Below are 12,207 nucleotides of genomic sequence, written 5' to 3' on the forward strand. Positions count from 1 at the left end.
GCTGATGATATTACCCTGCTTATCTTTCAGTGCATACATCTTGGCTTGTCCTGTGCCAAGTTTTCTTCCCACTGATTTCATGCTGCGTCCATTTTTTACTGCTTCCTCAGTCTTTCTCACATTATAATTTCAAATACCCCTTACTTTCTCCTTGCTAATCAGTTTTGACAGTTCTGCTAATTCTATCTGATCTCACGAGTTGGACACTTTCATGCTTTGTCGTTTCCTTATTAGGTCCTTTGATACTTGGGGGAGCTTACCTACTGGTTGCCTTGCTGCCTTGCCTCCCAGTTCAACTGCTGTTTCTGAAACCAGCCTAGTTACAGTTTCATTCATTATCTCTACGTCATTTTATCTCTCTGTTCTAAAGCTGCATATCTGTCTGGAAGCACCAACCTGTATTGGTCTGCTTTTACCCTTACTGTGTCTAGGTTGGCCAGTTTCTTATGGACTAATTTTACTCTTTCTCTCTTCATATTGAGGCAAATTCAAGACCTCACTCAGGGTGTCTACCAAGTTGACATTTCCGAATTCCCCGAGTTTTCCAGGCTTTCCTTGAGTGCCTTTGCAAAATTATCTGAATGAGACAGAACTTTGTCATATGTCAAGATGGGCTGACACCATGCTGCTCAATGCTGTCACTCTCTAGTAAGCATGTTGAAACACAAAATGACTTAATCCAGTTTGAATAGTAATGTGTAATGTTTATTTTATTCAACAACAGAAGCAAGGTGTTAGTAAAATGCACAACGAATAAAATATATTTGAAAAAAAAATGGCAAACCTCATTCCAAATCGAGTCGAACATTTTCAAATAATAATGAAAAGGAAATGCATACAGAAGCAAATATTTTCGAATATGAGCTATTTCTATCAACTGACAGCAAGCTCATTGGTATGAGGCCTGAGCTTTGTCACAACTAAGATTCTCTCTCAGCAGCTGGAAAGTCAACCTCAACTGTCCTGACATACTCTCGGCCCATACACAACAACTCAGTGTTGGGTTGCACAGCTTTAAAGTTTATTTTGGTTAGGATGAGGGACACCTGCATCACGGCGCTTTGTTTTTTGAGTTCAAGCTTCTTCAGAGAGGCAGCGGCACGCTTCCTTTCCCATTCATTCCTCAATACATGGATCTTTTCTGTTCTCGTCCTCCTTCCACCACACGTTCACTCCACGGACCATTTGAAGCATCCTCTTGGTCAGTTGTACAGTCAAAGTTCGATTTTTCGGACCAGTCATGGCAAAAAGTTCGAAATATCAGTCGGTGAAGTGTTCTTGCATCCCAAATTTCAGACGTTCTTATACATTGACTCCATGGGGTACGTGGTGGTGCCGGGAAGCCATGCAAATTATCGGGCCTGTCAGAAAAATCGGGCATCTGGAAAATCGGTCTTTGACTGTACTCTGGAAACTCCTAGAGCCGACGACATGGTGTCAAATACGATTTGTTGCGATTCCTCTGTTACTGGAGCCAGCATTAGCGCAACTTTCGTTCACTTTAAATAAAATTACAGCTAGCTTTCGATAATTGAAGCACAAATTCTCCGAGTTTTCCCTGAGTATTCCCAGGCTATTCAAATTCCCCTAGAATTCTCGGTTTTCTCAGTTGGTAGACACTCTGCTCACTATCCTATGATCACTGCACTTTACTCTACCTAACACTTCCGCATCCTGCACTATACTGGGATCGAGAGATAGTATGAAGTCTATTTCATGTCTTGTTTCTCCATTAAGGCTTTTCCAGGCTCACTTCCTGTTGCTACGCTCCCTGAAGAAGGTATTCATTATTCGGAGCTTATTCCTTTCCACGAATTCCACCAACACCTCTCCTGCAGCGTTCCTAGAATCGACACTGCAGTTACCAATTGCTTGTTCACCAGCCTGCTTTTTCCCCGCTTTTGCATTAAAGTCACCCATCACTACAGTACACTGAGTTTGCACTTTTCTCATCATTAATTCAGCATCTTTATAAAACTGTTCTGTTTCATCATCATCGTGACTGGAGGTTGGAGCATAGGCTTGTACTACCTTTATTCCATACCTCCTATTCAGTTTTATTATTACTACTGCTACCTTCTCATTAATGCTGTAGAATTCATGAATGTTGCCCACTATGTCCTTATAGATTAGAAACCCTACCCCATATTGTCTCTTATCTGGAAGTCCTCTGTAGCAGAGAATGTGGCCATTAGTCAGCACTGTATAAGCCTCACCAGTTCTAACCTCACTAAAGGCAATAATATTCCATGCAATACCTGATAATTCCTCAATGAGTCCTGCTCAGCAAGCTTCACTTGAGAGGGTTCGTATGTTGAACGTTGTGAGGTTCAGTTTCCGTCTGACTGTCGCCTTGGTCAGGTGCTCCGCAGCTGCTGGGGTGGGGACTGAAGACCATTGGTTCATCAAAGGAGTCATTAGGGAGGTAGAGGCCGAATACTACACCAGGGAGGCCGATTCCTTTTCTGGGGAGGGAGTGTCTTTGTTGAAGCTTAGTGGGAAATAAAAAAAAAACGTTTTCACTAATCGCCTTAACATAAGAGTGCCATTAGCATTCCCCTTCAAAGATTGCACATACACACATTGCGTGTATTGCACATCATAGTTCTTATCAAACACACTGGTTATGTTCCTTGCCTCTACCAAGACCATCTTAACTAATGGCTTCTTTTCTTTCCAGGTTTCATTTGTCGACTACAGTAGTACACCAGTATTTTAAAGTGACATGAAGACAGAAAGCCGTCCTGAACATAATTGTTACGACAGACCCTTGCTGTGATGCATAGAGCGACCTTCGTACAATAAAAAATACATGTACAAGGTTATCCCAGTCACACTGGACGATGTGACAGTGTGTGAAGACATTGCCTATGTTGTGTACGCAAATATATTCTGAAGCACCAAGTATTTCATTATATATTTCCTGCAGCTTCAATAAGTCTTCGCTATCTTTTGCAATTTACAAAACAAACCTACCTTATTTCACCTGACAAAAATATCTGATTCCGTTGTGATCACTGCTTTCTGATAACCATGTGAACAAGAGCTGGTTCAAAATTCCATTAACTATTATTTTCAAACTTTCGTGATTGAAATCGAACTAAACAAGAACAAAGGCATGTTTAACCTCCATGATGAGGAGCAACAATGCAGAGAGTTTCTTAGAACCCAAAAGGGCAACCAAATTCAAACTATAACTTGAGACCAGCGGCGTGTGACAACTAGAAAAACATATAATAAATGGAGTTAAAGGGACCCTGAAACGATTTTGACGATTTTCTACAAACGTACTGAGTCGTTAGAGTAGGTCATTCTGATCATTAATTGACACATCTAAGTGCTCTGCGTAAAGCGTGTAATTTATTATAAGGTTTTAAAAATGCACATCGCTGCCGATCTCAGCACACTGCTTGGCGTAATTTTAAGCCACCCCTACCCATATGACTGAAATCACCCATATGACGTCAGTGGGGCGAGCTATCCGATTGGCTGACCAGGGCGCGTGATCGATAATGTTTCAAACTTTATGGTAAACAAATGATGTTCGTAATAGTTGGAATGTTAGTTAATTTGTATTTATAAAAAGAAAGTAACATAGAGAGAATGCACCAGAACAATCTTTCAGTACACTTAAGCACTTCCGGCACACAGCAAGTGTCGTCTGCTTGTGTTACAACGTGCTCCGTCTTTGACGAGAGCTCCGCAGTCAGTGTCGGTCTGTCTTTTCACGAGCACTATGATTCGACTTTGTTGCGTTGTGGACTGCAGACGTAGCGAGTGGCAATATGTCAAGCTGCGACATCGTGTCCCTCTGCAAGCCAGTACACGAGCTGACTGGCTGCAGCGCATCGGACTGCCACTATCCGATCGGCGCCAGGATTTGTGCGATTGCGGCCGTCACTTTACACCGGAAGATTACTAACGCAATAGCGTTTCGCGAGTCCGGTATTAGGGTAAACGCAAGCGCAAGGGGACAGGGCCTGGCCATGAACAGAAGCGCAAATGTGAATGGTCTGCACGGTGCAGCCACCTGGTGGCATATAGCTCAACCACACACAGTAGCAGTAACAAAATATATTCTTCTTTGCTGCTGGTGTAAATTTTTCGCAGGAGTGTAATCGTTAACACGCTGTCTTTGTAAATATTAGCTCTTTCTTTGGCCGGTTAAGCTCTGCGCCAACGGGTGTCTGGACCGTGGAGGCAGGCACCCGTATCAGGCAGCTCACGTACGTCTACGCTAAAGTTACTTCACCAGCTTGTGTTTATGCCTTCACCGTTTCGTCGAAATATTCAGGTAATGTGTGATTACCGGAATAACAGACACATTCGGCGCTACGACAGAATGCTTGCAATGCACGCTGCTTCAATAGCTTTCGCTTGGGGTCGACGGCCACGCGGCTAACGGAGAGGTTTCTCGCGGTCGAGGGCGGGCTCCAAAACAACCGGAAGTGGACGATGTGACGTCGCATCATGACGCAGAGCCAGTGAAGGCGGAGCTTAGCCCCGATCGCTCGGCGAACGAGTTGAGGAGGAAAAGCATGGCCAGGGAGGAGGGTAACTTGTAATCGCTCGTAGCTCCATTAATACGTAACGCTTCACTTAAATTGTGGTGCGAATGTTCTACTTAAGCTGTACGTGACGCGTTTACAAAATTTGTCCGAACCATTTCAGGGGCCCTTTAAGAAGGATATGTGAAAATTATCTGGTGTGTGTTGCTTCGTACCTTGTAGGCGCTGCAATATGCCCAGCCTTCTGTTCCTGACTTGTGCTTCTGTTGCAAGTAGCTATCGAAAAAGTGAAGGGAAAGCATAAACCTTAGCAAACTTAACAGGAAGCAGTACTCTGTGCCAAAGTTCATCAAATTTTCAGTACAGTAAATTCAGTAAAACAATTCAGTTCATTTTCTAGCAAAACATGCATTCAAGGTACTATAGTTGTAGTGAGTGTTTCTCTTGAATCTTCCTTTAAAGGGACACTAAAGGCAAATATTAAATCAAGCTAAAGTGACAGATTAGTGCTCAAGAATCCCTAAGGCGTCAATATTATAGTGAACAGAGTCTTAATAATTGAGAAATTGATGCAAATGCAGGACGTGATTAGAGACTCCCCTGGGACATTCAAGTACTTGCCTGATGACGAAAGCACTTCTCAGTTAAATTCTGTCACTAATACTCAGCCACTCGTTGCGAAAAACATCATTGTATTGTGTTATAAGATGAAATAAAATGCTACTTGTCCAGTTCTATTTAGTTTTTTTGAAAAAGGAGCTCATTGAAATTACCCTCGACAGTGACGCAAGCGGTCTAAAAGTTTCGTTTTTACTCGACTCGGCGCTGCCCATGCTTTGGCGTTTCAGTCGTTTCGTTATCGTGTAGTGCTGCGCTAGCTTTGCTGGCTTGCGAAACTCGCACAAACTGCAAGTAGCAGAGAATTCAACTTCCATGTGGAGTCGCGGGATGCCCGAACGGTCTAAGCCACTTGACCAAAAAGCAGCTGCATTGGCGAATCCACCGCTCTGTCTTGGCTCAATACCGTCATCTGTCAGGTGCCGTTTTACTCACTGATGGCAGCAAAGGGCGGTGATTGCGTATGTGATGCCATCCCTCTCCCAGTTGGGTGGCGGGAGGTGTGATTTACAAAAAAGGCATTCGGACCCTTCAGATGCAATTTTCTCGTACACTAAGTGTTTTCTTGGCACGAAACAAGCATTGCGAGGTTTCTAGAATGGTATTTAAATAGTTCACGTCGACTTAGTATTTGCCTTTAGTGTGCCTTTAAGGCACTGTTACAAGTTCAGGCAAACCTGAAAGAGCAGCGATGCGTTCGTGTCACTTTGAACTTGTTTGTGTTTGAAATTAAGCCGGTAGCCCCTCCCACTGCTCACCTCTTGCTTTTTACTCTGGAGTTCCTCCAGAGCAGCACGAGCAGATGCCATTCCCTGCTCAACGCATCTGAGCTCCTCGCGGATGGCATCCTCCCAGTGGCACCGAAGAGCCAAGTTGTCAACTAGGGTTTTCAGTGTAGACTGCGGTGGTGGCTTGCTGTTCGAAGCCAATGGTAGTGATGTGGTTTTCAATGGCGACTGTGGTGGTGTGCTGTCCAATGGAAATTGTAGTGGCGGCGTTGAGGGCGGCTCTGGTTTCACGGTGATTGCTGTAGGTGAGGCGACTGCCACAGGGTTTGACAGAGGAGGCACTTCTGCCACCTGCTCCGAGAGATCCTGCAAGAAAAAAAAAAACAAGACGAAAGGAAATGCATCGCAGTTAGTGACTTTCCCAGAGGAACAGACATAGGTGAGAGCTAATATGCATTTTCTCCTCAGTGCTTTTGGTTTGACGGGTGGCAGTCCCAAAGCACCATTCTCTATTCATGGCTCGGTCATGTTTGCAGCACTTGATGTACTTTTGCTGCAAAGCATCGGCCAGCCTGCTCAATTCTAGTGCCTGCGACAGTCGTATTAATGACTGACCACGAAAGCGGATAGTACTGACCGAACGTGTAGATTTAGCTATGCGTGCGGTCATATTTTCATGCTTATCCAAGCTGATGAGAGCCCGAGTTCAGCGTTGGTGGTTGGTCATCGATGCAATCATAGTAGTCACTAGCATTAAGCAGCGTGGGCAACGCTTTGCTATGAAGATGCACCGAAAGCAAGTACAACCGAACTTGCAAATGAAGCATCGTCCATAGAAACTGTCATCCGTCACCATACAAGTGCTGAGAAGGCAGTGCATCTTACGAAACTTTGCGCTATTACCTCACCTATCACGAGAAGCTGAAGAAGCTAACCCAAAGAGAGATGAGAGATTCTAACTCAATAAAGACAAAGGATGAAGGAGTAACCCACAGGATATGCTGCACTTAGTTAATAAGACATTTCGCTATTGAGAAACAGTAAAATGTTGAAGCCAGCTAGTTGGTAATTTCTCACACTTGGAATTCTAGCGCAGAACAAGCCAGATCAGAACAAGCCAGATGACAAAGATGACAGTTCATTATCCATCCTGTACACAAGTTGCGAGGTTTACAAAACCTTGACAAAGAAAGAAGAGACACTCGCATGACAACTTTTCTTTAAAATATGCACTCCTTGTGGGTAAACAGGGGTGCAATATTCTGCATCCTGCTTTTCAAGTGCAAAAAGCTAACACTATTTCCCTGTCAATCAGCCTTCAGACCGACAAGAGCGCAAGTGCCATCAAAAGGACCAGTGGGCATGCGGTGTTGAGTGCCACGGGTCATGCACCAAGATTTTTTTTCACTGTAATTTTCTACATCTTTTGTTTTCATTATGTTAGTTACAGTACCTCAACACGTGAGAATCCACTTGCCAGGAAGCTCGCCCACTTAATGTTCATTCGAAGTGCCAGTGGTTTTTGTACACCACGCACGAAAACTATGGAAAACACAGTATTCCCTGACAAGACCCACTCTTTTAGTAACAACACAATCGCATGATAAAGCCATCAGCTGAGTAGCTAAAGTAACTCCTTTCTTTTTTGCAAGATCTTTCCTTAGCATTCAACTGTACTAGCTATACAATGTTTTCTTACACAACCATACAATCAATCTAAAGGCATGAAATGACGACTCTGGCGATATTTCAGTGTTCACTGACCTTATTAAAATGTTGAACATGTGTTCTCTTTTGCACTTCGATTATCTGTGCCAAAAAACATTACTACGAATTTAGCTTTGCTGAAAATGACTTAAAAATTGGTTGCACGTTCCCAACTTGTGCCCATGGAAGTATTACTCTTTACTGGCCACCTTGCGTTTGTGACGTCACAGGCTGCGGCACCACCTCACCCAGAAACAATGAAGCTGCCTCCTCTTTCTACGAGATTGCCACCGAAAAATCACAATTTTTGCAGACATGATAACTGGTGCTTCCCTTCGTCCTGCTGCAGCACAATGCATTGAGCTTGGGGCACGTCAGCCGTCTCATGTGCCAGCGGCAGGTCAAAATCAAATGGCGATCCTTCAGCATTTATATTGTCACTAAAGACATTGCTGAAATTGCTGCTGTCTAGTTCGAAAGAGCTGGAAAAGCTCCTCGTGTTGTCAGAAAACATCGACAGTTTCGCTTTCTTGGCATTAGCACCACGTGTACTGCACATTTAGCATGCATTGTGCTTGCTTACATTACAGTAGCATAGGACCTGACATCAACGACTTATCGTAGACATCACACGAAGCAGCTACCCGTTTCAGCTTTGGTACCTCGTCTATTGGTTATTTAAAATTACTGACGAGTTTCTACGCAAAGCGAAACACCCTACCGGTGACAGAACTACCAATGCCATTTGAAAATGACAATATCCTAACATGGTCAAGAAAATGCTGGAGTTTCCTTTTAAGAGTTATAAAAATTCGGTCAACCCAAGAAAGAAACTTTTGCCGGGAGCCAGGCTGGAGAAAAAAAGGTTTTTAGGTGAACGTGCCAAATGTCACCTACTTTAAACTGGTAGAAGAGTAGAAGAATGGACTTGGATGGCCACATAACTATGTGCAGCCAGATGGACAGCCGCAGGAGAAACTTTACAACACCTTTAATCAAATGTCTGCTAAAATTAAAATTAAACTCATTTCTGGGGCACATGGCAGAACCGCTACCTGATTATGAGGCACGCCATAGTGGGGGGGACACGATTAATTCTGACCACCTGGGGTTCTTTAACGTCTAAGTACAACTCAATCTAAGTACATGGTCGTTTTGCATTTCGCCTCTATCGAAATGTGACCGCAGTAGCCGGGATTGAACTCACAACCTTGAGCTCATCACCGCAGTGCCTTAGCGAATGGGCTACTGAGGCAGGTGAAAGGTATGTAATGAGTCCAGTATTAAAAGGTATCTCACAAACCTTTTAAAACAATTGGGGTGTTTCGCATGGCAAAATTTTTTAATCAAATTAAATACAAACATTCAAGTAAAATGACCTTGAAATATTGTATAGAATATTTCCTCATTGTTAAACAAAGTGAAACATAAAGTTTGTGTGGAGTTCGTTTAGTGGGAAAAAAAAAGAAGACTTATTTAAATTATTTCACACATGCATGTAGTGCCGTTCCAAGCTGGACATCCTGTGAGCCGAGGAGCTTGCAAATGAGAACTCATCAAAAGTTGTCTGGTGCACCATGATGAACAATAATGAAACACAGGAACTGCATGTCTCCACATGCACATGAAAAGTGCTGTGTTTGTTAACCACGAGAAGTACCATACCACAGTACTGCGCATTATTCTAAAGGGATTCAAACAGGCTGAGACTAGTAGTTAAAGGGCCCCTGACACGGTTGTCTGGCTGTTCTCAGTTTACCTTTCTAACTGATAGTAGAGGGCCTAATATGGTTATACACACAAGAAAACTGACTCTCAGCACACATTTTAACCCGAAATTTCAAACTCATATCACTGCCTCTCAGCCCCTCACACCAACAGCAACCGCAATTTTGTCAAGGCTTTGTGACGACAAGGACTGAAGGGCCACCTTAGTGTCAACTGCTATTAAACAGTCCGAAAGCACATCAGACGTCTTTCTCCGAGCGCCATAAAACACAATGGAGTAGCAATGGCGTTGGCGCTGAACTGTGCCTGCAATTCCTTCACTTGGGAGATAAAAAGCCGTAGCAAACCACAAAAATGCACTGGTACGCACATGCAAAAACGAAATGACACATGGTGGCCATGACTTATTTCCAGCTCTTGTAATCACTTCTGGTGTTTGCAGTACATAAAAGCATGGCCTTTGAGACCAGCTTCTGTTACCCGAGAAAGGGTTTCAGGGGGTGCCCATTCATTTCGTCGCCACTCAGTGCCATCAGACTGCTTTACGGCTGAACTGCGACATTAAAAAATTAAAGTACAAATTTTCTACTGCAGTCAATGCACTCAACTTTGACAGCTTGCTATAAGATGTGCACAATTTAACATGCAATAGATACTTTATGCTCGAAAATTTGGTGTCATGCCCTTTAAGTAATAAATTGCTTTACTTACATTGAGACAACCAATTCATACATAGGCTGCTAAAAGCAAGTCATTCTTCTTCAATGACTGGAAATTATTGACCAGAAGTTATCTGCCTCATGCATTTGCTCAGGCACTGGTGCCTTTGTGTAACAGCCATAGCTCTCCTGCAACATTAATAAGTCACAACAATCCTCACATCCATCATATCATATTCGACCGTTTCAAATAGTTAAAAATTGTTAATTAAATTATGGGGTTTTCCGTGCCAAAACTACGATCTGATTATGAGGCACGCCGTAGTGGGGGACTCCGGAAATTTGGAGCACCTGGGGTTCTTTAACATGGACCTAAATAAATCTAAGTCACGGTTGTTTTTGCATTTCACCCCCATCGGAATGTGGCCGTCATAGCCGAGATTCGATCCCGTGACCTCGTCCTTCCATTTGAAATAGTCAATTACGAAATCGAATATAAACTGAATAGCAATACTATTGACTCGTACTCAGAATTTTTAATATCCGCACACCTCTCGAAAATACATTTTCAATGCACCTTGTATGAAAGGAGTTACGGGCGATCAAAGAGCAAAAAACAAATGCAATTCTTTGATTGACCCAATTTCATGTGTAGAGTAGAACCTAGACAGCCCTGCCAATATGATCTGATCTTAATGCTATGAAGCTGCATGGCCACAATTTGCACGCACAAATAGCCTTAGTTTGGTAAATGAAGTCATTTTTAAAACACTGAGTTTAATTTAGCTTGAAGTGTCACTAGGATGGCATATTAAACTGTTTCACAGGCTGTAATCACCAACACCAACTGCTAAATAATTGGCACAGATCATTTTTCTAATGTTTATGTTACACCTTGCCATCCTGGCTTTTTCAATATGGCACAGCAAGAAAAGTTTGCTGGAGTAACTTTCCATGATTGGTCAGCTGGTGCCATCACCTACACTGACCACCTTTCTGGCTGGTATTGATGTTGGGCAAGTTTCTTTGCCTCCGGGGGTGTGGTATATTGTGTTACGGTGCTGCGCTAGTTTGGAATGACTGTAAATGTGTTGAAGTTTCTGCAATTAAACATGCTGGCTCCAGTTGCAAGCCAGCTCTACGCAGTTTGCAACTGGAGTCTGTGCACTATGTGGACGAAACAGTATCGGCACATTGGGTGAGCAATTTCTCATAGACCGACCAAAGGCAGGACCAATATATGACAGTATATGACAATATACTGACAATATATATGACAATATATGAAGTTGCAACCAGTTTAAGTTGTATGCAGTCACGACTGGAAACATTTTGTAAAACATTTAAACCAAAGCTGACACAGGTGCCAACTTGAATTATAGTTGAAAACTTTAAACGAAAGATTGGGCAGTATCACAGGTTAGCTAAAGCTTTGACAATGACAGCAAGGTGCAGCGTTGCACTTGAAATGCTTGCACTGTGTTCTAACTGTAAGTGAGCACTACATGTTGGTGTGACACAGCACACAAGAAAACTCCTGTAGTGCTACAAAAACTGTGCCCTGGCAGCTATCAGGCATCTCACAACGCTGGCTGATAAGGTTGCAGGAGTCACACTTTGATAGTGCAAGGGTTGAGACTAGCATTTATAGCTTGAACTTTACTGTCCGTTCTGCTCACACCACTGCAGACACACAGCTGCGCAGCTGGCATACTTGTGTTTGTGCTAACAATGTGCATGCCAGAAGTGGAAGATGAAACACTGTCCTTGATCTGTTACAGAGCCAATTTGGCATAATGTGACAGTGCGTCACTGTCTTCATTATTGCAGCCAAACACACTGCATATCTGTGGTGTCTTGAAGGCATCCGAAACCCCTGACTGTGACAACATGGTGGCAGCGACGGTGGCTAAAATGTGCCTTGAGCATCCGTATTATCGCTATCGCAACAACAAGGAACAGCAAAACTGAGTAACAGTATGTCCTATTCCAACATATTGTGCTTCACCACTTTTTTCCCAGTGGTTTCTACTAGGCACCATGCACTGGCCAGATCGTGCTTCAGCTGTTTCAACTTCCTACAAGTTCTGCCGACGCCTGCCACTTAGGCTACGACGGAAATGAGACGTCTTGTTTTAAACAGAAAAGTCACTTGGCCCCGGACCTCTTGCAATGGCACCGCAAAGGCCCATTTCACAGCTTGCTTGAACATAGGCGAAGCGTTGTTCGATCCACGGCAAAGTTCAAACGCATACCTTA

General features: G+C 43.4%; 1 protein-coding gene across 3 annotated transcripts in view; it reads right to left on the reverse strand.

Moving 5' to 3' along the window:
• LOC129385740 (uncharacterized) overlaps positions 1-12,207 on the reverse strand; it is a 30,814-nt gene that overhangs the window by 17,707 nt on the left and 900 nt on the right. Inside the window, exons 2-4 of one of the 3 annotated variants that reach the window (XR_008613269.2) lie at positions 5,885-6,220; positions 4,724-4,784; positions 2,259-2,491 (exon numbers count right to left, since the gene is read on the reverse strand). Coding sequence is in view for 2 of the 3 variants with exons in the window: in XM_055072793.2 (XP_054928768.1) it covers positions 2,294-2,491; positions 5,885-6,220 (534 nt within the window). In the remaining variant the exon portion in view is untranslated. The remainder of the gene's footprint in view (positions 1-2,258; positions 2,492-4,723; positions 4,785-5,884; positions 6,221-12,207) is intronic. The other 2 variants (XM_055072792.2, XM_055072793.2) reach the window with 2 other exon arrangements.

This window comes from Dermacentor andersoni, chromosome 7, assembly GCF_023375885.2.
Source record: "Dermacentor andersoni chromosome 7, qqDerAnde1_hic_scaffold, whole genome shotgun sequence".
Lineage (NCBI taxonomy): Eukaryota > Metazoa > Arthropoda > Arachnida > Ixodida > Ixodidae > Dermacentor > Dermacentor andersoni.